The sequence below is a fragment of the Mustelus asterias genome, chromosome 3 (assembly GCF_964213995.1).
Source record: "Mustelus asterias chromosome 3, sMusAst1.hap1.1, whole genome shotgun sequence".
NCBI classification, from domain to species: Eukaryota; Metazoa; Chordata; class Chondrichthyes; order Carcharhiniformes; family Triakidae; genus Mustelus; species Mustelus asterias.
In genome coordinates, this window is record NC_135803.1 from 147,862,659 (window position 1) to 147,888,807 (window position 26,149).

At 46.2% G+C, this 26,149-nt stretch overlaps 1 protein-coding gene across 2 annotated transcripts in view; it reads left to right on the forward strand.

Annotated features, from left to right (window-relative positions):
• The first annotated feature begins 6,570 nt into the window (after window positions 1–6,570).
• The window catches only part of LOC144491702 (ubiquitin-like modifier-activating enzyme 1), a 288,773-nt gene continuing 269,194 nt past the window's right edge, over window positions 6,571–26,149 (forward strand). Inside the window, exons 1-6 of one of the 2 annotated variants that reach the window (XM_078209895.1) lie at window positions 6,571–6,753; window positions 11,266–11,324; window positions 18,884–19,052; window positions 19,788–19,922; window positions 23,049–23,155; window positions 25,197–25,287. In XM_078209895.1, the coding sequence (XP_078066021.1) occupies window positions 11,269–11,324; window positions 18,884–19,052; window positions 19,788–19,922; window positions 23,049–23,155; window positions 25,197–25,287 (558 nt within the window). In that variant the 5' untranslated portion in view covers window positions 6,571–6,753; window positions 11,266–11,268. The remainder of the gene's footprint in view (window positions 6,754–11,265; window positions 11,325–18,883; window positions 19,053–19,787; window positions 19,923–23,048; window positions 23,156–25,196; window positions 25,288–26,149) is intronic. The other variant, XM_078209896.1, reaches the window with a different exon arrangement.

Below are 26,149 nucleotides of genomic sequence, written 5' to 3' on the forward strand. Positions count from 1 at the left end.
CTGGCTTCTTCCTAAGATCTGGAACTGGTTCTTTTGTTTTTCTTTCGTTCAGTTTAAGAGAACTGTTACTGCACCATTTCATGAAATTCTCCACTACGTTCCTGTGGTTTGCTCATAAGGTCCACAAGTACCTGAGCTGCTCAGGAGCCAATTCCATGTATTAAATTCCATGTGTTAAATCCCTTGTGTAAAATTCCATGTGTTAAATCCCATGTGTCTCACCAATTTTTACAGATGCACCATAGAAAGCATCCTTTCTGGATGTATCACAGCTTGGTATGGCTCCTGCTCTGACCAAGACTGCAAGAAATTACAAACGAAGCCCAGTCCATCACTCAAACCAGCCTCCAATACATCGACTCTGTCTACGCTTCCCTCTACCTTGGAAAAGCAGCCAGCATAATCAAGGAGCCCACGCACCCCGGACATTCTCTCTTCCATCTTCTTCCATCGGGAAAAATATACAAAGTCTGAGATCACGTACCAACCGACTGCCATCAGACTTTTGAACAGACCTACCATATATTAAGCTGATCTTTCCCTACACCCTACCTGTAGCTGCAACACTATATTCTGCACCCTATCCTTTTCCCCTATGTACTTCATGAACAGTATGTTTTGCCTGTATAGTGCGCAGAAACAATACTTTTCACTGTATCCCAGTACATGTGACAATAAAATCACTTTGTAAATGTTTTTTTTCCCTCTAGGATCAGACTTTTACTCTTCCTGTCAACATTTTGATCCTTATATTACAACCTTAGTTTAACTTGAAGTAGTGTTCTAGCTTTATCTGTCCTGTACAATTAAGTTATCTGGACATCTCTATATTATCTTTGTTCCAAGGCAAGATAGCTCATCAACACCTTCCTTTCTTCATAACACAAGACTGACACTGAAGATCAGACTGGGGCCCTTCCTCTGCATTGATATCTGACCAAACCTGAGTGGAACAATAACAACAACTTGCATTTGTATAGTCCCTTAACATAATCCCAAAACACTTCAAAAGAGGAAACTTTGACAGGGAGGAATGGTGAAATTAAGAGAGGGGAGGAGAGAGATTTTAAGGAGTGAACAGATTGAGGTGGAAAGGATGAAGGAGGGAATTTGGGAGTTTAGGATCCAGAAGGTGAAGACACAGTCAGCGGTCGTGGGTTGAAGAAAATCAGTGCTCCAAGAGACCAGAATTGGAAGTACGCATAATCCTGAGGGATGTGGGGCTGGAGTAGGGTGCTGAGGTACAGCGAGGCCATGGAGGGAGTTGAAGACCAGCATAAGAAATTTAAAGGGGTACACTGCAGTGTCAACAGAGGACGTCACAGTTCACCATTTTACTACAAATATTATTATTGATGAATTCCTCAGCTCTGCACCTGTCTAAATCAGTGGTGGACAACCCGCAGCCTGGGGACACATGCGGCCTATCTGGGGTCTGAGTCTGGCCCAGGAGACGTTTCCTCTCACATTTTGTTTCACATTCTGCTGATTTCCATCGGTGTAATTTTTTTCCGACCGGTGTGACTGAAGTGATTCGCATGGAAAGCAAGGGCGAGTGAAGTGAGGTGTGTGCTGATTATACAGAACATTAACTGTAAGAGCCCTGCGCTCCCTCTGTGTCCATAGTGTCAATATTTCTTTTGTTTTTACCATTTGAAGTTGATGATGGCTCTATTAATATGAAAATGATTAATCATTTTCTATAACTCATTATGAAATGTTCATCATGTACTTAATCTTATTCATGGGGTCGCGGTTAGTGAACGAGCCCGATTTCAATCTTGCGGCCCACTGAGATGAAGGAGGGCCACTCACGCTGCCCACTCACTAGCCTAGATTTACATGTTTTGTATCAGCATGTATCAGGAATTATCCAGCACAGTGATTAGCACTGCTGCCTCACAGCACCAGGGACCCGGGTTTGATTCCCGGCTTGGGTCACTGTCTGTGCGAGCAGTCTGCATGTTCTCCCCATGTCTGTGTGGTTTTCCGCCGGGTGCTCTGGTTTCCTCTCACAGTCCAAAGACGTGCTGGTTAGATGCATTGGCCATGCTAAATTCTCCCTCAGTGTACCCGAACAGGCGCTGGAGTGTGGCGACTAGGGGATTTTCACAGTAACTTCATTGCAGTGTTAACGTAAGCCTACTTGCGATGCTAATAAATAAACTTGAAAAAAACTTTAATCTTTAAAAGCTTTAAACTTTATTTAATCTTATTCATGGGGTCATGTTGAGTGAACAAGCCCGATTTCAATCTTGTGGCCCAATGAGATGAAGGAGGGCCACTCAGAGCCCATTCACTAGCCTAGGTTGCCCATCATTGGTGTAGATTTACCTCTTGCATGACCACATATCAGGAAATACCCACAAGTTGGCACAGTGGTTAGCGCTGCTGCCTCACCGCGCCAGGGACCTGGGTTCAATTCCCGGCTTGGGTCACTGTCTGTGTGGAGTTTGCACATTCTCCCCATGTCTGCGTGGATTTCCTCCGGGTGCTCCGGTTTCCCCCCACAGTCCAAAGATGTGCGGGATAAGTGGATTGACCTTGTTAAATTGTCCCTTAGAGTTAGGGTAAATGCGTGGGGTTACGGGGATAAGAATTTGGATGGGATTGTTGTTGGTGCCGATTCGATGGGCCGAATGGCCTTTTGAACTGTAGGGATTCTATGCTGTAGCACCATCCAGCGTGTTGGTGCATCCCCAAGGGGCCCTGAAGATATGAAATTTTAACGAATGTTCCTTCCACACACCAGGTGCTGGGAAATGTTATTGGGGGTAAAGTTTCTCACAGGGAGAGTTACTCTGCATATCTCAGCAAGGCCGCAGCTACCACTCGGCCAGGGAGCAGAGAGAAATGTCAAAATTGAATACAAAGTATTTGGAAATTGCATTTTAGGCTTAGCTCTTTCCAATCTGCCTTAACATAAAACACAAGAGTGAAAATATCCTCAGTCAGGCTAAGGGACTCCAATCTTTGCTTCCAATCATCTTCTGACTGCAGGAAATGCATCCAATTGGAGTCCTGAGTTTCAGTTTCAGTTTCACATTCTACTCTGAATCACTTCTCAAAAATTGAACTTTTGGTCGCTCACAGTAAGCCCCGCCTCTTAAAGCGGTAACAACAACCCTGATTCTTTTCCCCTGTGCAAATGGCATAAAGCAAATACACACCTTTAAAACTGCAGCAGTAATTATTATATGAACTACACCAGCTCAAAGGGCTGAAAATAAATTTCTGGACACTAAACGATATCAAGGATTGTGGAGATCATGCAAGAAAATGGCCAAGTTCTAATTGAATGGCGGAGCAGGCTTGAGGGGCTGAATGGCCTTTTACTATGTTCCCCCAGCCTCCTGCCGTTCCTAAAACATGCCACACAATTGAAACAGAGACAGATTAAAGTCAACGTGCACACCAAACTAATGTCAGCATTATGATAAAAGCAAAATACTGCGGACGCTGGAACCTGAAACAAAAACAGAAAATGCTGGAAAATCTCAGCAGGTCTGACAGCCTCTGTGGAGAAAGAATAGAGCCAATGTTTCAAGTCTGGATGACCCTTCCTCAGATGCTAAGATTTTCCAGCATTTTCTGTTGATAAAGTAAAAGTTTTTAGAAAGTGTATTTATTGGTGTCACAAGAAGGCTTGCATTCACACTGCAATGAAGTTACTGTGAAAATCCCCCAGTTGCCACTCTCCGGCGCATGTTCGGGTACACTGAGGGAGAATTTAGCACGGCCAATGCACCTAACCAGCACATCTTTCAAACTGTGGGAGGAAACCGGACCACCCGGAGGAAACCCATGCAGACACGGGGAGAACGTGCAAACTCCACACAGACAGTGACCCAAGCCGGGAATCGAACCCAGGTCCCTGGTGCTATGAGGCAGCAGTGCTAACCACTGTGCCACCATGCCGCCCACATTCACTCAAAGGATGGGGATCTTTGGAATTCTCCACCCAGAGGGTTGGGGATGTGGGATCGCTAAATATTCCCTAGCCTGAGATTGCTACATTTCTGGGCACAAAAGGAATCAGGACAAATGGGTGTAAGGTGGGTGGTTATTGTTCACTTAGGGAAGTTGCTGTGGCAACCTTTTACATTTAATGTTGTATTCCGGAACTGTGGATAGTGATGGTAGAGGCACCAATATTCTTTCCACCATGTGGATGGCCAGGAATTTCTCCGTCTCTCACCATCGGCTGCTGGTGCGTGTGTTGGAAGGATTTGCAGGTCGATACTTAACCTGCTTGACCAGGTTATGATCGCAACTTCCTTGGCCATCAGGTCCAAGGAGTGGGACTCGAACCTAGAACTTCTCACTCAGAAGCTGGGACACCACCCTCTGCGCCACAAGACCACACATGGATGTAAGGTAGGGAAATGGAATTGAGATAGAACATCAGCTGTGAGCTTCTTGAATAGCAGAGCTGGTTTGAGGGGCCAAACGGCCAGGCCCTGCTGTATGACCACAACCCTGTTTGGAAGGAGCTTACTCAGGATTTCCAACTTTCTGATAATTAAGGAGAATTCCTTGCATTTATACAAGAAGCTTATCAATTGGTGGAAATATCTTCACATATTGTGAAATCATTGTTCTATTGGCCATGGCGGCTGCCATTTTACACACTCCAAGATCCACAAGTGGGAATGAGCACTGAGGCTGTTTGTGAAGGTATTCATTCAATGAAGGATGGTTGTCAGGTCATGAAGGTAAATGCTTGATTTCATGAACCAGGACAATATAGACATGGCCACAGTCTAGCATTTCATTCCCAGGACAATACCTTCCAACAATTCACTCCTAGAGTACCAGCCTAGAATGTTCAATCAGCAAATTGTGGGAACCTCCTTTGTCTCAATCATTATCTTTCCACCCATAGAGAAATAGCAACATGGGAACAGGCTGTTCAGCTGTGCTAGCCCATGAACATGTTTAACCCCCTGCTAGGGAATTATGCTGTCCACAATTACACAACCTATACCTCCAACCCATCCATTTCCATCTCCTTCTTCTTCCCATTTAATCCAATTTTGAATGTTCCCACATCACAGAATCACAGAATTATTACGGTGCAGATGGAGGCCGTTTGGCCCATCATGTCTACACCGGCTCTCCAAAAGAGCATCACGACTTAGTGCCATTCCCCTGCCTTTTTTCCGTACATCTGCACATTGTTCCTATTAGCCCCAAGCGGTCTGATTTTAACCTGACCACCCATCGGGGTGTGGAAGGAAATCGGGCCGGATGTCTTGCCTGGTTTTACATTCCATTGTCTCCAGTGGGTGGGTTCAGATAACTTTGACATTGTGATTCTATATGAATCACTAGTCCTTGAAGTGAACTCTAGAATCTCTCATTGATTTGTATAAACCATAGAATCCCTACAGTGCAGAAGGAGGCCATTCAACCCATCAAGTCTGCACCCACTCTCCAAAAGAGCATCTTTCCAAGGCCCATACCCCCTGCCCTATCTCTATTGCCCTGAACATTTTCCATCTTAATCCACCTAACCTACATATCTTTGGACATTAAGAGACAATTTAGCATGGCCAATCCACCTAACCTACACATCTTTGTGATTGTGAGAGGAAACCGGAGCACCCGGAAGAAACCCACGCAGACATGGGGAGAAAGTACAGACTCCGCACAGACAGTGTCCCATGGCTGAAATCGAGCCTGGTTTCTGTGAGGCAGCAGTGCTAACCACTGTGCCACCTAGGGCAGCACGGTGGCACAGTGCGGGTTAGCACTGCTGCCTCACAGCACCTTGGACCTGGGTTTGATTCCCAGCTTGGGTTACTGTCTGTGCAGAATCTGCACGTTCTCCCCATGTCTGTGGGGTTTCCTCCAGGTGCTCTGGTTTCCTCCCACAGTCCAAAAGACACATTGGTTAGGTGCATTGGCCATTGGGGCAGCATGGTGGCACAGTGGTTAAACTGCTGCCTCACAGCGCCTGGGACCTGGGTTCGATTCCTGGCTTGGGTCACTGTCTGTGGGGAGTTTGCACATTCTCTCCGTGTCTGCGTGGGTTTCCTCCAGGTGCTCCGGTTTCCTCCCACACTCCAAAGATGTGCGGGTCAGGCTGATTGGCCATGCTAAATTGCCCATTAGTGTCAGGGGGATTAGTAAGGTAAATAAATAAGGTCATGGGGATAGGGCCTGGGTGGGATTGTGATCGGTGTAGACTTGATGGGCCAAATGGCCTCCTTCTGCACTGTAGGGATTCTATGCTAAATTCTCCCTCAGTGTACCCAAACCGGTGGAATGTGGCGACAAGGGGATTTTCACAGTAACTTCACTGCAGTGTTAATGTAAGCCTACTTGTGACTAATAAATAAAGTTAAAATCTTTTGCATTGAACCTTGTATCTACGCCATCCCACTTTCATTCTACCCCCATCCCTCATTGGAAGTCCCCAGGGGCATCCCACAATCTACACTGTGGCAGACTGAACCTGCACACGGTAAGAACTGTCCAATGTGCTGCATGGATGTATTGCCCTTTTAAGAGGGATCAGAAGTCAGCAGGAAGCTTTGCGTTTGTGATCTCCCTGCCCGATCGATTGGAGCCGGTGTCGCTGTGCTGATCACTGGCCGCAGCTTAGTCGATCGCCGCAGGACCAGAGCACCTTTCACAGAGTGACAGTCTGTGCCACCTCCACTACCTGTGCAGTGCCGGAGTGAGCCCCACAGAGAACTGCTGGCCGGAGATACACTGCGCTCATCAGGTAGAGCTTTCAAACCGAAAGTGGGTGCTTTTAAATTCCATTAAATTTAAAACACAGAAATTTCAGATTAGAAATTGTACAGGAAACAGGAGTGAAGGAGGGCAGTTAACTTCCTAGATGATGCAAGTGAATTTTCTCCTTTTGAAAAGGGAAACTTCCAGTTGAAATTGACTTAAATGTTAATTTCTCCCTCCCTGTTTTAACTGGGTCAATGTGTTCAATGGGTAACTGTGTAAAATCAGACAGACGCAGCCAACCATGTGCAGTTTGAGTGGGTCACTGAATTGTCAGAGAAGGATGTGAGTGTATTTTCTATCCTGACCAGGTACCCTGAGTCAATGAACTGAAACTCCCCGGATTTATTAAGGACTAAAATAACGGATTGCACATTTCTTCAGTTCAATAACCCAGTGACATTCACAAATGTTTCTCCTTCCCCCCCCCCCACCCATCCCCCGCAAGGATTTTCACAGTCACTTGGTAGCAGTGTTAATGTCAGCCTACTTGTGACTAATAAATAAACTTTTTACTTCAAGGCTTGGATAAATTGCAGAGAAGGTGAAATAAATAGCTACTGTTCTTGACAAATATCTGAAAAAGAAAGTGAAACTATGCACAGTGGGGGAATTTTGTGCTCAGTTCCCTGTGTCGGATTTAAGAAGTGCTCCAGTTTTGTTGCCAAACTATTTTGCAAAGGGATTACATCCTTTTGTGTCTCTCTATACAGAATCTCCAGGCACCTGTTATATTTACCTTCTCCAGACTGTGAATTCACCCACCCTCCCGTGCTGTTCTTGACAGGGTGTGTTTTTAACATCACCGGTTACAGTACAGAAGAAGGCCATTCAGCCCTTTGTATCTATGCCTATTCTTTGCTGATCACGTGCTGTTCTTGACAGGGTGTGTTAGCCTCACTGGTTACAGCACAGAAGAAGGCCATTCGGCCCTTTGTATCCATGCCTGTTCTCTGCTGGTCCCGCCCTTTAGCCTTGCAAATGTTTCCCCATCACACAATCACCCAGTTCCCCTTTTGAGAGCCACAATTGACTCTTCCTTGACCACACACTTGAGTAATGCACTCCACATCCTAATGCTGCCTCATGTCACCTTTGGGCGGGTTGGGGGACTTTGAAATTCCCCTAGTCGCCACCCCCCAGCGCCTGTTTGGGCCTAACTCGCCTCAAAACCAGAAAATCCCGCTCAAAGTCAACAGACCTTTCCATGGTCCGCCCCTCGCCCGCTCCGATTCCCGTGGCGGGCAGGACGGTAAAATTCACCCCAATAAGTGAGTAAAAACTTTTTCACACAAGGAGTGGTTGGGGTCTGGAATGCACTGTCTGGAAGTCATAGAATCATAGAAACCCTACAGTGCAGAAAGAGGCTATTTGGCCCATCGAGTCTGCACCGACCACAATCCCACCCAGGCCCTACCCCCATATCCTACCCGCTAATCCCTCCGGATGCTCAGGTTTCCTCCCACAGTCCAAAAGATGTGCTGGTGAGGTGCATTGGCCATGCTAAATTCTCCCTCAGTGTACCCGAACAGGCGCTGGAGTGTGGCGACTAGGGGAATTTCACGGTAACTTCATTGCAGTGTTAATGTAAACCTACTTTTGACACTAAAAAAAACTTAAGTGTCTCAGCCATTTCCACTTTCATTTCTCCCAGAATCCTTGGATGCATCTGATCCGGTCCCAGTACAGACAGCCTATCTAATATCTCCTTCTTAGTACCGTCATTATCTCACCCACCTCCTTCCTCACTGAGACTTGGAGGTGGCACAAAGGCATCGTGGTTAGCACTGCTGCCTCACAGCTCCAGGGACCTGGGTTTGATTCCAGCCTCAAGTGTTCTCCCCGTGTCTGCATTGGTTTCCTCCGGGTTCTCCGGTTTCCTCCCGCAGTCCAAAAGTGTGCAGGGTTAGGTGAATTGACCATGCTAGATTGCCCTTTAGTATCCCAAGATGTGTAGGTTAGGGGGATTAGCGGAATAAATGTGTGAGGTTACAGGGACAGGGCAGGGATTGGCCTGGGTACGATGCTCTGTTGGAGAGTCGGTGTAGACTTGATGGGCAGAATGGCCTCCTTCTGCACTGTAGGGTTTCTATGACTTTGGCAGCATCTTCCTTCCTATAGACAGATGCCAAATAGTCCACAGCATTCTCTGCCTCATTGAATAAACCGTTTTGCTGGTCCACAATTGATCCTTTTACTGTTTAGATACTTGTAGAAGGCTTCAGGATTCCCTTTGGGGTTAGTCTTTTCCTAAACTCTATTGTCTCTTATTCTCTCTCATTTTTTCTTTTTTCAGTTCCCTTTTGGACTTTCTATATTCAGTCTGATTATCAATGCGATGTCAGTGAAACACACCCTCTCTCTGCCTGGTCTCACACTCTGTGTTTTCCATCATCCAGGGAGCTCTGGCTTTGTTTGTTCTGCCTTTTCCCCTGGTAGGAATGAACTTTGACTTTACCTAAACCACTTCCTCTATAAAGCCAGCCCAATATTATTCGATAGTTTTGCCTACCAGTCTTTGATTTAAGTTGACCTGGGCCAGATGTGTCCTCACCCCACTGAAGTTTACTCTCTGCCCGCTTTGTTATTGTTAATCTGGATAGCTCCTCATCCTTTTCCATAGTGAGCTTAAACTCAACGATACTATGACTTCTCTCTGTTAAATGCTCCACTATGAGGTGGCACAGTGGTTAGCACTGCTGCCTCACAGCACCAGGGACCCGGGTTCGATTCCCGGCTTGGGTGATTGCCTGTGTGGAATTTGCATGTTCTCCCCGTGTCTGCGTGGGTTTCCTCCACATGCTCCGGTTTCCTCCCACAGTCCAAAGATGTCCGGGTTAGGTGGATTGGCCATGCTAAATTGCCCCTTAGTGTCCAAAGATGTACAGGTTAGGTGGATTGGCCATGCTAAATTGCCCCTTAAATGTCCCAAGACATGTATGTTAAGGGGATTAGCAGGATAAATATGCAGGGTTACAGGGGTAGGGCCTGGGTAAAATTCTCTGCCAGAGTGTTGGTGCAGACTCGAAGGGCCAAGTGGTCTCCTTCTGCACTGTGGGGATTCTATGATATGAAGTTCTAAGGGATGGAATGCCCTGTTGAAGGAACCTTAGAACCTTGTTGGTGCCACAATTCCCAAAGAGGGTTGTTGTCACTGTGTTACTTCTTAATTTTATTGAATGTTTAGCAATTCCCATGAAGCCATTCTGCATTAGTGCTAAGATCACCTTCAAGGTGACTATAATGGTTGGTGTTTGCCTCATGGAAATCTGATTATGAAGACGTGTAATTTAAAATTAATCATATTTCTTCTTGTGGAGTCAGGTGACAGTTTTGTGTGATATCAAGCCTGCATCGAATTCACTATTCACATTAAACACAGCAGAGATGACCAGTTATGATTCCATAGAATCCCTACTGTGCAGAAGGAGACCAAAACTGCTCACAGTACTCCAGTTGTGGTGCCCTGTACAGCTGCATTTAGACACCCTTGCTCCTGTACTGAAGTCCTCTTGCAATGAAGACCAACATAACATTTCCCTTCCTAACTGCTTGCTGTACTACATGCTTGCTTTCAGTGACTGGTGTACAAGGACACCCCCCGGTCCCTTTGTACATCAACATTTCTCGATCTATCTCCATTCACTGGCGCTGTGAGGCAGCAGTGCTAACCACTACCCTATCACACATCTTGCAGGCACGGTGGCACAGTTGTTAGCATTGCTGCCTCACAGCACCGGGGACCCGGGTTTGATTCCCGGCTTGGGTCACTGTCTGTGCGGAGTCTGCACGTTCTCCCCGCGTCTGCGTGGATTTCCTCTGGGTGCTCCGGTTTCCTCCCACAGTCCGAAAGACGTGCTGGTTAGGTGCATTGGCCATGGTAAATTCTCCCTCAGGTGTACCTGAACAGCCGCCGAAGTGTGGCAACTAGGGGATTTTCACAGTAACTTCATTGCAGTGTGAATGTAAGCCTACTTGTGACTAATAAACAAACTTTACTTTGCTTTTTATTTTTTCCATTCCACCCCTTTCACTGCCCCCCGTCCTTTTAAGTTTCCTTTGTACTTTTGATTTCTGTTCGGGCTGTTCCCCCTCCTTTTTGGGGAGCTGCCCCTTTTACTTTGTCCTGATTTAATCTGAGTTTGTTTATTTGGTTTGGTTTGACCTAAAAAGAGGGCAAACCTGTTCGCTCTCTAACTGTTTCCAGTCCTGGTAAAAGGACACAACCTGACTCCTCTCGACAGGCCCTTACCACAGGTGCAGAGAGTTTTCAGCATTTTCAGTTTTAATTTCAGATTTCCAGCATTTGTAGTATTTTGCTTTAGTAAAAAAAATGGGCTTTGGGGTGTCCTGAGTTGGATATTCTGTCTGTCCACCCAAAAGGACCAAAGTGGTCTTTCCCAGTCCTGTACAATCTTATTTCATAAGGCGCTACACAAATGCAACTTCACTTTTTTATCAGAAAAACGAGTTCAGTTTAAATTCTGCGTTGACAAAATCTATCTTTATTTCCCTCAGACCATGGGCACGAATCAGAATTCCACAGAGATCGATGAAGGCCTCTATTCCAGGCAACTGTAAGTATATTTGGAAGTAAAGCAAACTCCTATGGTTAAAAGAAACACACTGGTGAAGGTGAGAAGGATAACAGAGTTATCTTTCAGGCGAGTCACCTGATGAAGGAGCAGCGCTCCGAAAGCCTGTCTCACAACACCAGGACTTTAACCTGGTGTTGTGAGACTTCTTACTGTGCCTACCCAAGTCCAACACCGGCATCTCCACATCAAAGTCAGAGCTTCAGTGGGGATGAAGTTGAGATAGGTAGGATAGAGTTGGCATGGGGGGTGGAGGGGGGGGGGGGGGGGGCGGTGGGAACTGTTCTCATGAGGCATTTACTGTTGGTATGGGGAGGTGATTGAGACAATGGGGTAAACTTTCCAGCCCCACCCATCACGAGAACCATCGCGGGCGGGACGGAAAATGGTCCGTTGACCTCGGATGGGAATTTCCAGTCTCGGGGTGGCCGTGACCAGGTAATCCCGCCCAATATGGCAGGCACATGCAGTGAAGTTATTTGAAGGTTAGAGTATTGGAGAACACATTAATGGAGGTTTTTCTGTGAGAACGAAAGCCCAGGAGGTGTGTGGAATTGGTTCCAGGGCAGATACAAAATAAAGTGGTAAGTTGGAGGCGTCCATAAGATACAGAAGCCTCAGAGAAATGTACTTCCATCGAGATGAGTGACTTTCTGGCCATGACTGGACTGTAGCTGACACTGGAAAACCGGTCGGAGCAGTAGACCTGTCACCAGCTCAGCATGGAATGACAACAGAGGGGGAAGGAATGTAAACTCATTCATCACTTACAAATTTACCCAACAGAGCAGCAGCTGAGACGTGTGGTGTGGAAATCTGGCCGTACAATCCAGGGACTTCCAAGAGTTTGGAAGCCAAATTCTGAGAGACATCAGGAATTCGCTGAGGAAGGCAGGATAGTCGGGGGTTTAAACCATCAATTAATGGCTAGTTTGAGCTAAATTGTATCCGTTATTATAGCAAGGGAATGTAAACACTGGAAGAAAGAGATTGGAAGAAAGACTTGAATTTATGGAGCGCTTTTCATGGACACCAGACATTTCAAAATGTTTCACGAGGTGGAATAACTCCCAATTATTCCTCAGGAATAATTTCCCAGGATTATTTGCAGGTGCCTTGAGGGTGCTTGAGTGGGACTTGAACCCAGAACCTTTTGACCATGAGCTGAGATGTAAGCAACTGAGTCAGGAAAGGTCAGTGGATGGACAGGGGTAGAGGTCCACTGTGAGGAGTTTCTTAGAGAATTGACTTCACAGGAGGCCACTTAGACATAGACATAGAATCCTACAGTGCAGAAGGAGGCCATGCGGCCCATCAGTCTATACCGACCATAATCCCACCCAGGCCCTATCCCCATAACCCCACGCATTTACCCTAGCTAGTCCCCCGGACCTTCAAGGGCAATTTAGCATGGTCAATCCACCTAACCCGCACATCTTTGGAGTGTGGGAGGAAACCCACGCAGACACGGGGAGAACGTGCAAACTTCACACCAACAGTGATCCAAGCCGGGAATCGAACCAGGATCCCTGGCGCTGTGAGGCAGCAGTGCTAACCACTGTGTCACCATGCAGCCTTCTTGAAACTTTCGATCCAATTCTTTCTCCTGTGCCAGTGTGGGCGGAATTTTACAAGTTGGCAAAAGTAGCCTGGAAGATGCGTTCGCAGAATGCTTTTGTGATTTTTTTTTTCCTGGAACAATATGTTTTGGAATTAATTTGGGATCAAGCCTTTATGAATGGAGTTTGTCTGGCCTTTGACCTCAGGTGTAAACTGTGGCAGTAGAATGCTTATCTCTCCCATTGGTTGGGTACGGTTGGTCAGTAAGTCCACCGCATCCTTGACCAGTCTCTGGAGCCTGTCTGTGATGAAGGAAACTGTGGACAAGTTTCACGTGGGCAGCCATTCATCATTAATGCCTTTCTTCAGTGATTCTCATTAATTAATCCCTATTACTGATGGCCAATTTGCTTTGTGTTAAAAAGTTGCAGCATCTGAGGCCCTTTTCATTAACAACAACAGTTCCCTGAAATGATGCTAGCACTTTCGAGCGATCCAGGAAAGGCCGCACCCATAAAGGAAGAGAAGGGAAGGGTCGACACAGTGGTTAGCACTGCTGCCTCGCAGCGCCAGGGACCTGGGTTCGATTCCCAGCTTGGGTTGTTCAGTCACCAAAAATCGGTGGCCTGAATTACAGAAGAGGCAGAACTATAATTGACCATACAGCATTGAAATCCACTCCATCTGACAAAGGAGCAGCAGTCCGAAAGCTAATGGCATTTGCTACCAAATAAACCCGTTGGACTTTAACCTGGTGTTGTTAAAACTCTTACTGTGTTTACCCCAGTCCAACGCCAGCATCTCCACATCGATACAGCATTGAAACATGCCTGTGGTCAAACCAGTCAATTATGTTTATACATACACCAAATTCCTCCTACCCTTCCTCATCTAACCCTGATCAACAAAACTATTTTGTTCCTTTCTTCCTCTTGTGCTTACCACATTCTCACTACTTGTCTGAATAACGAGGTTTCTCCTAACACTCTATTTGATTTCCATCGCTGAATGCAACCACAACATGTCCATTAAAATCCAGGGAGCCCACTTAATAAAGAAAGTGAGAATTTATAGTCATTTGCAATGCAGATACGATGGGTGGCACAGTGGTTAGCACTGCTGCCTCACAGCGCCAGGGACCCGGGTTCGGTTCCCAGCTTGGTCACTGTTTGTGCGGAGTCTGCGCGTTTTCCCCGTGTCTGCGTGGGGTTCATCCGGGTGCTCCGGTTTCCTCCCACAGTCTGAAAGGCGTGCTGGTGAGATGCATTGGCCGTGCTAAATTCTCCCTCAGTATACCCAAACAGGTGCCGCCAGAGTGTGGCGGCTAGGAGATTTTCACAGTAACTTCATTGTAGTGTGAACGTAAGCCTACTTGTGACACTAATAAATAACTTTAACTTAACTTTAAATGGTCTCTTCCTGCGCCGCAATAATTCTGTGATGTGGTGTAGGTACATCCACGGTGCTGTTGAGAAGGGAGTTCCAGGATGGTACTGGGAGATCTGGCCAAAACTGCTGAAGCAGGTTATCTGGTCAATTATCCTGCATGAAATTCCTCTCTCATTCTTTCTGATATTGGAGAACACTCTTGGCCTTCGCTTTTCATCTGGGTTTCCAGCTATACTTTACCTTGATGGTCAGGATTAATATTTAATGTCCTTTTATGTAGGTATAAGAAATTCAATAGTATATTGGGAAAAATAATATCGATTCTGGTCAACAAAGTTACCAAAAACATTGGGATTTTACGACCTCGCTTGGGTGAGACTCCTAAAATCCCGCCCGAGTCCAATGGAGAATTTTGTCCTGCGAGCCTCACCCGCCCTGATTCCGGGGCAAGCAAGGCAGTAAAATCCCAGCCAAGGAGTTAAAAGGTGAGAGGCTGAAGGCGAGAACCAGAATGAAATGCATAGAATTGATTGGTTAAGTGCTTTTTCTGTCAAATTTAATTCCCGTCGTAAGTGCGTTGGCCGATTATATAGAGGTTTACAGCATGGAAACAGGCCCTTCGGCCCAGCTTGTCCATGCTGCCCTTTTTTAAAAACCCCTAAGCTAGTTCCAGTTGCCCGCATTTGGCCCATATCCCTCTATACCCATCGTACCCATGTAACTGTCTAAACGCTTTTTAAAAGACAAAATTGTACCCGCCTCTATTACTACCTCTGGCAGCTCGTTCCAGGCACTCACCACCCTCTGTGTGAAAAAATTGCCCCTCTGGACACTTTTGTATCTCTCCCCTCTCACCTTAAACCTGTGCCCTCTAGTTTTAGACTCCCCTACCTTCAGGAAAAGATGTTGACTATCGAGATGATCTACGCCCCTCATTATTTTATGTTAAGAAGTGGCTTGCAGGGGAAATTCCTGAATTGCTCTGTGACTCAGTCATGCCAAGTGATGTATAACTAGATTGTGTAACTGTGTGGCAATGGTTGAAACCTGAGCGTTGTATCTGCTTTGACCGAAGTCCAAAGTTGATGACATTTAAACCATCAGGAAATCAGGTTGGGTGAAAACATGTCTCATTGCAGGAACAGCCACATCACCCTTATGGAAAATGCAATTTTGCCGTGTTTCCCTATTCTAAACCCTGTAATAGTATTCATATCAGCTGTAAGATACTTTGGAACATCTTGAGATTGTGAAAGCCTTTTCTTTTTAAATGTACGTTCTTTCCTATTTGAAATTACTAATTGTTTCCAAAGTTCTGTCAGTAACCAATTCATAAGTTCATAAGATATAGGAGCAGAATTAGGCCATTCGGCCCATCGAGTTCGCTCCGCCATTCGATCATGGCTGATATGCTCCTCATTCCCATTTTCCTGCCTTTTCCCCATAACCCTTCAACCCATTACCAATTAAAAATCTGTCTAACTCCTCCTTAAATTTACTCACTGTCCCAGCATCCACCGCACTTTGGGGTAGTGAATTCCACAGATTCACAACCCTTTGGGAGAAGTAGTTTCTCCTCAACTCTGTTTTAAATTTGCTGCCCCTTATCCTAAGACTATGACCTCTCGTCCTAGGATGCCCCACAAGAGGAAGCATCCGCTCCGCGTCTTCTTTATCCATAACTTTTATCATCTTGTATACCTCAATTTGATCTCCCCTCATTCTTCTAAATTCCAGAGAGTATCGGCCTAAACTGTTCAATCTCTCTTCATACGACAAACCCCTCATCTCTGGGATCAATCTAGTGAACCTCCTCTGAACTGCCTCCAACACCACTACATCTTTCCTCAAATAAGGGGACCAAAACTGTGCACAATACTCCAGGTGCGGCCTCACCGATGCCTTGTATAGTTGCAACAATACTTCCTTACCTTTATATTCTGTTCCTTTAGCTATAAATGCCAACATTCCAGTCACTTTCTTTATTATCTGCTGTACCTGCATGCTAGTTTTCTGTTATAATTATTGTAAACAATTTAATTATTTGTAACATTCAGCTTTCCATCAAATGCTGTCAAGGGTAGCACGGTGGCACAGTTGTTAGCACTGCTGCTTCACAGTGCCTGGGACCCGGGTTCGATTCCGGCCTTGAGTGACTGCCTGTGTGGAGTTTGCATGTTCTCCCCGTGTCTGCGTGGGTTTCCTCTGAGTGATGGGGCCAATGGTGTTCACTATATCAATGGGAAAATTGGCAGAGGGTTCAATGTGAGAATCCAAAATGGGTCAGTCACTCTTCACAGCTTTTGCCATCTGCCTCGCCATTGAACAGTGTGAAGTTCTGGGTTTTTGTGCAATAAATGCTGACTAATATTGCCAGAGAAAGTTAAAGCTAATTGTGTACAATCCTCGTCGCCACACCAGCAGAAAGATGTGAATGATTTGGAGAGGGTACAGAAAAGATGTACCAGATGTTGCCTGGTCTCGGGGGTATTAGCTATGAGGAGAGCTTGGATAAACTCAGTTTGTTCTCACTGGAACGACGGAGGTTGAGGGGCGACCTGATAGAGGTTTACAAGATTATGAATGGCACGGACAGAGTGGATAGTCAGATGCTCTTTCCTAGGGTAGAAAAGTCAAGCACTAGGAGACATAGGTTTAAAGTGCGTGGGGAAAAGGTTTTTACACAGAAGGGTGGTGAATGTCTGGAATGCACTGTCGGGCAGTTAGTGAAAACAGGTACGATAGCGGCATTTAAGGGGCATTTAGACAAATCCATGAATAGGATGGGAATGGAAGGATACAGACTCCGTAAGTGCATACGGTTTTAGTTTAGGCAGACATCATGATCGGCTCAGGCTTGGAGGGCCGAAGGGCCTGTTCCTGTGCTGTACTGTTCTTTGTTCTTTGTAGTTCCTTTCAGCCTGAGTACCCTTTCTCTAATGTCTTTCTGTCCTTTCCAGGTAGCCTTTTTATAGATTAATTACTGCCTGTTAACCTCTCTGACACTGATAATTAACTAGTGTGGAGTTTCATTCTGTCAGGTTTAAATTATTGAAATTTTTGTTTTTAAAAAATGTTTTATTTTAAATTAAATGTAACTTTTTGGTCTTTCAATCTATTTTCTCCCTTTCCTAATCCTATCTTTCTTTCCCTCTATTTCTCTCTCTCTCTTTCTATGCTTGATTTGACATTCTATTCATCCACACTAGCTGATGCTTCCTTATTCACTGCTCACCTTTAAGGGAATGACTAAACGTGACTCCAGTCCCACACCAACATTGTTTACCTCTAAATTACTCTCAGAACAAGGTTCGGAAGCCAATGGTTTGTACCACAAACTAGTGCAAAGAATGCAGTCGGTTAACAAGGCAGCTCACCAATAAGACCAGGAAATGTTTGTCTTGCCAGCAACACTCACTCCAAGAATGAATTTGATTTATTATTGTCACATGTATTAGGATACTGTGGAAAGTATTGTTTCTTGCGTGCTATACAGACAAAGCATACCGTTCATAGAGCACATATGGGAGAAGGAAAGGAGAGGATGCAGTCATAGCTAAGGTGTAGAGAGGGTCAGCTTGATTTATGGCAGGTCCATTCAAAAGTCTGACAGCAGCAGGGAAGAAGCTGTTCTTGAGTCGGTCGGTACATGATCCCAGACTTTTGTATCTTTTTCCCGACGAGAGAAGGTGGGAGAGAGTACGTCCGGGTTGTGTAGGGCCCTTGATTATGCTGGCTGCTTTTCCGAAGCAGCGGGAAGTAAAGACAGAGTCAACGGATGGGAGGCTGGTTTGAGTGATGGATTGGGCTACGTTCACAATCTTTTGTAGTTTTTTGCGGTCTTGGTCAGAGCAGGAGCCGTTCCAAGCTGTGATACATCCGGAAAGAATGCTTTCCATGGTGCATCTGTAAAGATTGGTGGGAGTCATAGCGGACATGCCAAATTTCCTAATCCTCCTGAGAAAGCATTGGTGTTGGTGGGCTTTCTTAACTAGAGCGTTGGTGTGGAGGGACCAGGGCAGGTCGTTGGTGATCTGGACACCTAGAAATCTGAAGCTCTTGACCATTTCCCCTTCTTCACTGTTGATGTAGACAGGGCCATATCCTCCACTACGCTTCCTGAAGTCAATGACAATCTCCTTTGTTTTACTGACATTGAGGGAGAGGTTATTGTCAGCGCACCAGTTCACCAGATTCTCTATCTCTTTCCCATGCTGTGTACTCTTAAATGTGGTCCAACCATTGCACTATCTAAATTTATCATCATCTCTTCACTCTAGTACTCATTGACCTTACTTTAGCATTCAGAAAGGCTATTGTCCATGCTTTTATCTACCTGTACTCCTACTTAAACAGAACTTGCAAACACCAGTTCTTTACATCAAATCTTTCTGGCCAATCTATTCTTAAAGGTTTTACAAATTTCTTCTTGATGAAGGTAATTGGTTTCCATGTGAAGTGTTTGAGGAATACAGGGTTTCTCTGTCAGTGGAGTAAGGTGTTTACGGTTTTTGATGAGGAACCGAGACCAGAAGAGGACCAAGCCAGGATGGAAATGAATGAGCTGTATTGGTTTTGAATCCCTCCTGTAGATACGTGCTGGGCCATGAGGCAATGAAGAGGATGAAGAATTCGAACGTGTTGATCGCTGGGATGAGGGGACTTGGTGTGGAGATCGCCAAGAACATTACCCTCGGGGGAGTGAAATCGGTGACGGTTCACGATGAAGGGAACACGGAATGGAATGACCTCTCCTCTCAGGTACGGTGCGAGTTTCCTCGGACCTGAATCACGCAGCCTTCTTTGCTTTTTTATCATCAACGTGCAGGAAACACAGCATAGAAAAATTAAAAAGCCTTCCATTCTCCTTGTTTCCCGCCTCATTCATTTATTTTTGCACAGTGGTTACATTAAATGTTAAAGTCCTCATAATGGCAGCAAAAAAGTCATAGAATCCCTACAGTGCAGAAGGAGGCCATTCGGCCCATCGAGTCCGCTCTGACCACAATCCCATCCAGGCCCTATCCCTCTGACCCCACATATTTACCCTGCTAGTCCCCCTGACACTATAGGAGACACTTAGGAGCGCTGCTCCTTCATCACTCACATGATGAAGGAGCAGCGCTCCAAAAGCTCATGCTACCAAATAAACCCGTTGGACTTTAACCCGGTGTTGTGAGGCTTCTTGTTGTGATTATGGGGCAATTTACCATGGCCAATCCACCTAACCTGCACACCTTTGGGCTTCATTCAATTAATAGGCCCAATTTTAACTTTGTGTGAGTGAATGGGTTTTGAGTGAGTTAAAATCGGGCCCAGTGCAGCACAGGTCACTGGTAAACTGGTTAGTGACCGGACCTTTCCCTTGTAATATCAGTTTTGGCTCTTTATGGTAACTTTTGCCGTGAACTTTCCAAAGGAAAGTAAATTAAAGCAGTAAAAGCATTTGTCGCAGTGTGAGAAGAATTTCCTGGTTTATCTGTCTCCCATTTTTAGTTTTATCTGGCAGAAGAAGATATTGGGAAGAACAGGGCGGAAGCGTCGGAGAAACACCTCGCAGGACTGAACAGTTACGTTCCTGTATCCTCACACACTGAGAAACTAACTGAAGACTTCCTGTACCGATTCCAGGTAAACACGTCCAGGGGGGATTCCTCCTGACTCCATCCCTGGATTGATGTAAGCTTGTTGAGAAATGGCCTCCTTTCCTATTGAGCCCCTTTGTGATGTCCTCAATCCTGCCCCATTCACAGCTTCCCATTCTTTTCCAGTACATTATATGCTTGGACAGACCGGCACTCACCAGGGAAGATTCTCTTAAGGATTTTGGTTCAGAATTCCATTTTTTGATTTGATTTATTATTGTCACATGTATTAGTATACAGTGAAACGTATTGTTTCTTGCGCGCTATACAGACAAAGCATACCGTTCATAGAGAAGGAAAGAAGAGAGTGCAGAATGCAGTGTTACAATCATAGCTAGGGTGTAGAGAAAGATCAACTTAGTGTGAGGTAGATCCATTCAAAAGTCTGATGGCAGCAGTGTTACAGTCATAGCTAAAGTGTGGAGAAAGATCGGTGTAATATAAGGTAGATCCATTCAAAAGTCTGATGGCAGCAGGGAGGAAGCTGTTCTTGAGTCGGTTGGTACGTGACCTCAGACTTTTGTATCTTTTTCCCGACGGAAGAAGGTAGAAGAGAGAATGTCCAGGATGCGTGGGGTCCTTAATTATGCTGGCTGCTTTTCCAAGGCAGCGGGAAGTGTAGACAGAGTCAGTGGATGGGAGGCTGGTTTGTGTGATGGATTGGGCTACTTTCTGTCCGAGAATGAGTGTTTTAATTCCTTCAACGATTTTCTTTTGTCTCGAGTTCATTTCACATGGTCAACAAGTGACCCATCCCCCAGTTGGTCCATCCACAATGAACCATAGCCCTCCAGAGACAGTAGCCGTTGCTCTGCAGCAGAGAGTCAGGTGGTTATAGCTCTGCATCAAGCATGGCTGTGTTGGAAGGATTAACAATTTGATTATTAATCTGTTCAGTTGCATCATGATTGCTCTTTCCGTGGCCAACAAGTCCTGGAGTGTGCCCCTGGCTTAGAGACAGAGTGGTGATGGAGGTTTATCTGCTTTGCCACAAGACCTTCCCTCAATCAATACCTTGACATAACTGTTTAGTGAATTTGTGCTTCTAGTTCCTAAAGCTGTCTCCCACTGAGTCTTTAATCGAGTCTGGTATAGAATAATTGCTCTAGGCCTATTGTTGTGATTAAGTTTATTTATTAGTGTCACAAGTATGCTTACATTAACACTGCAATGAAGTTACTGTGAAAATCCCCCAGTCGCCACACTCCGGCGCCTGTTCGGGTACACTGAGGGAGAATTTATCATGGCCAACGCACCCTAACCAGCACGTCTTTTGGACTGTGGGAGGAAACCGGAGCACCCGGAGGAAACCCACGCTGACATGGGGAGAATATGCAGACTCCGCACAGACAGTGACCCAAGCCGGGAGTCGAACCCGGGTCCCTGGCGCTGTGAGGCAGCAATGTCAACCACTGTGCCACCGTGCTGCCCAAGGCAGCATATGGAGTACTGCGCGCAGTTCTAGTCACCACACTACCAGAGGGATGTGGAAGCTTTGAAGAGAGTGCCACTCTCTGCTTAAGAAGTCCCCACGCACCAACATGAAGTCTCTGAGTGCCGTTCTAGTATTAGGTGTAATGACTCCAGCTGGCCCACAGAGATTGTCATTTTAAACCCTTGACTTATTAAAACACTGAAATTCACATGAGAAGATTTATTACAACATTAATTTTACCGTGTTCCAGTGCAGGCTTGGAGCACTAGGCAGAACAAAGGAAAGGTACACCACAGCAACAGGCCCTCCAAGGCTGTGCCGATCATGATGCCCTAACTAAGCTAAAAACAACCTTCTACCCTTACTCGGTCCGTATCCCTCTATTCCCTCCCTGTTCATGTACCCATCCAGATGCCTCTTAAATGTTGCTAATGTGTCTGCTTCCACCACCTCCTCTGGCAGCGCGTTCCAGACACCCACCACTCTCTGTGTGAAAAGTTTACCCCGCACATCTCCCTTAAACTTCCCCCTCTCACCTTGAACCTCCACCCCCTTGTAATTGACACTTCCACCCTGGGGAAAAAGCCTCTGACTATCCACCCTGTCTACACCTCTCATAATTTTGTAGACCTCTATCAGGTCTCCTCTCGGCCTCCGTCTTTCCAGTGAAAACAATCCTAGATTATTCAACCTCCCCTCATAGCCAACACCGAGAGCAGGTAACATCCTGGTGAACCTTCTTTGCACTCTCTCCAAAGCTTCCACGTCCTTCTGGTAGTGTGGTGACCAGAACTGCACGCAATACTCCATATGCGGCCTGACCCAGGTTTTGTATAGCTGCAATATGATTTCCCAATTCTTGGACTCAATGCCCCGGCTGATGAAGGCAAGCAGTGGCAGATATAGGCAGCACTCCCCAAGTATAAATAAGAGCAGGTCAGAGGCTAGGAATGCTGCGGCAAGTAACTCACTTCCTGACTCCCAAAGCCTGTCCACCATCTACAAGGCACAAGTCAGGAGTGTGATGGAATACTCCCCACTTGCCTGGATGGGTGCAGCTCCAACAACACTCAAGAAACTTGACACCATCCAGGACAAAGCAGCCCCGCTTGATTGGCACCACATCCACAAACATTCACTCCCTCCACCACCGACGCTCAGTAGCAGCAGTGTGTACTATCTACAAGATGCACTGCAGCAATTCACCAAAGGTCCTTAGACAGCACCTTCTAAACTCACGACCACTTCCATCTAGAAGGACAAGGGCCGCAGATACATGGGAACACCACCACCTGCAAGTTCCCCTCCAAGCCACTCACCATCCTGACTTGGAAATATATCACCGTTCCTTCGCAGTCACTGGGTCAAAACCCTGGAATTCCCTCCCTAACGGCATTGTGGGTCAACCCACAGAACATGGACTGCAGCGATTCAAGAAGGCAGCTCACCACCACTTTCTCAAGGGCGATAAATGCTGGCCAGCCAGCGATGCCCATGTCCCACGAATGAATTTTTAAACAAAATCAACCTTAGGACTCCCTCAGCAATCAGTAGCCATGCGCCCAGTTCTGAACCTTTTACTGATCTTTGATTTGTCACATGTATTGGGATACAATGAAAAGTATTGTTTCTTGCAATCTGATTCCCCACATGTAAAATGTTTAAAACTCTCCTCAGGTGGTCGTGCTGACCGATTCCTCACTGGAGGAACAGCTGTGGATCGGGGATTTTTGTCACAGGAATAACATCAAATTCATCGTGGCAGATACCAAAGGCTTGTTCGGGTAAGGGCTCCCTCCCAGTTTGCAACATTGAATGGATGTCAGTGGAATCTGAGCACTTATCATCCCGAGTTATTTGAACCAAAAGCTCCTTTATTTTCTGGTGCTGTTTGTGTTGGTTATGGCTCAGCGGGTAGCACACTTGCCTGTGAATCACAGGGTTGGAGGTTCAAGTCCCACCCCAGGGCCTGAGCACAATAGTCAAGGCTGACTCTCCCATTGCAGGCCTGAGGGAGTGCTGCATTGGCGAAGGTGCTGTCCTTTTGAATTATGTGTTAAAGTAAGGCTCCCTCTGCCTAAACAAGTGGATGCAAAGATCCCACAGCACTATCTTGAAGGTCAGAGAGGGAATTGTCCCTGGTGTCCTGGCCAATAATTATCCTTCAATGGACATCTGATCGTTATCATATTGTTGCTTTACCTGTGGTTTTATCCTATCTTAAAATTGTGACAGCTGGCACAATGGCCCAGTGGTTAGCACTGCTGCCTCACAGCGCCAGGAACATGGGTTCAATTCCCGGCTTGGGTCACTGTCTGTGTGGAGTTTGCATGTTCTCCCCTAATCTGCGTGGGTTTCCTCCGGGTGCTCCGGTTTCCTCCCACAGTCCAAAGATGTGTGGGTTAGGTTGATTGACCATGGTAAATTGCTCCTTAGTGTAAGGGGGACTAGCAGTAGGGTTTCAGGGTCAGGGCCTAGGTGGGATTGTCGTCAGTGCAGACTCGATGGGCTGAATGGCCTCTTTCTGCACTGTAGGATTTCTGTGATTCTGACTACAATTCAAGAAACATTTCATTGTCTCTAAAGCACTTTGAGATATCTGTGCAATGCAACTCTTTCATTCTTTTAGGTTGTGGGTATAGCTGGCGAGGCTGGTATTTATTGCCATCACCGCTGCCCTGAGAAGGTGGCAGGGAAATAGTGAGGTACAACAGCTTCACTGGAACATTGCAGTAGGCCAAAGACAGACATGTGATCTGTCCTTGGCTTGCTGCAATGTTGTGGAGATGCCGGCATTGGACTGGGGTAAGCACAGTAAGAAGTCTCACAACACTGCAATGTTCCAGTGAAGCTCAACGCAAACTGGAGGAACAGTATCTCATCTTCCGGCGAGGCACTTTACAGCCTTCCGGTCTCAACATCGAATTCAACAACTTCAGATGATTTGCTCCACCCCACCTCCACCCCTTTGTTTTCATTCTATTTTATTAAATTTTTTACTGTTCTCTACCTTTTATTTCTTTATGGTCTTTCTTCATTTTTCTTCCTCCCCCCCTCCACTCTTTCCTTCCCCCTACTTCATCCCCCCTTCCCTTACCTTTTCTCCCCCTCACTTACCCTTTTCTACATTCTACCTCTGTCCCATTTCCCCCTCTCCCCCAACATCTTCATCTGTCACAGTTTACAGCTTCTCTGCCGTTTGGCCATTTGCACCCTTTATTCTCTCTATGGGCTGCCATTCGCAGTGTTTTCCCCTGGTTTCTGTGGCTATGATTCATCTTTCATTCCCTCCTCCTGCAGTATAAATATCTCCCACTTTCAATGCCTTTTAGCTTTGACAAAGGGTCATCTGGACTCGAAACGTCAGCTCTTTTCTCTCCTTGCAGAGGCTGTCAGACCTGCTGAGATTTTCCAGCGTTTTCTCTCTTGGTTTCAGATTGCAGCATCCGCAGTAATTTGCTTTTAACATTTTAACTGGAAAAGGTCTCGAACAGAAGCAAATGGTTGTTACTCACCATGTTCCAGTCAGGGGGTTTGACCAGTCTTCTTGGGGAACTGGTTTCCCGCACGATATTTTAAAACCTGGTTAAAGATTGTGGAACCTTGAGGTACACTTGACCCAAAACCTGAGGTCACCAATTGAGACAGTGACAGTGAATCAGAATAGAAGTCATCCCAATTGGACAGTGTATGTTTGTAAATGGTGTAAGAATTGGCTAGCTCTGCTCCCAAAGAGCTTGCATTGGAACAATGGGCCAAATGGTCATTTTCTCATCTGAATTCAGTCTGCCTAAACTGACAACCAATTTCTGTTTGATTTAACAGCCAACTATTCTGTGACTTTGGGGAGGAATTCATCGTGACTGACCCTAACAGCGAAGAGCCGTTGCACGCTATAGTAACAAGGGTTTCCAAGGTAACCTTGCTTCCTCCACTGGTTTGCGACCTGCCATTTTGTCTTGCCTCTGTGTTTTCCTGCTTGTCACGCTGATGCAAAGTGCTGTCACTTTCACTCTCTTTCTGGTGGGTGTTTGTACAGAGAACTCTCTTTGCTTCCAACCGAATTCCGGGTTTTGATGGATGCAAAATAAATCCACTGGGCCGGATTCTCCGACCTCACCTGCGGCTGGGATTCTCCAGTCCCGCTGCAGTGCTGCATCCCTGCTGCCATTGGATTTTCCGACCTCACCCATGGCTGGGATTCTTTAGTCCCGCTGCAGTGCTACATCCCTGCTGCCATTGAATTCTCCGACCTCGCCCGTGGCTGGGATTCTCCAGTCCCGCTGCAGTGCTCATCCCTGCTGTCATTGGATCCTCCAACCTCACCCGGGGCTGGGATTCTCCAGTCCCACTGCAGTGCTACATCCCTGCTGCCATCAGACTTTTGAATGGACCTACCATATATTAAGTTGATCTTTCTCTACACCCTGGCTATGACTGTAACACTACATTCTGCACTCTCTCCTTTCCTTCTCCTCTATGTACTCTATGAACAGTATAGCGCTCAATACTTTTCACTCTATCCCAATACATGTGACAATAGTAAAGCAAAGTGAAGGGAGATTTAGCTGAGCGCCACGTTCTCCGCCCGCACTCTCTGGTAGCGGCAGTGGGATGTGAAAAGCTGGAGAATTCCGGCCACTGGCTTTCTCTCTGCGAAATATTGCCCACTTTTCCTCTGTTGCGTTCACCATTTTCACTCTTCACCCTGCTCTTGACCTTTTGACCTGAGATCATCCAATGCACTATTTCCAATCGAGACTGTGACTGCATCCTCA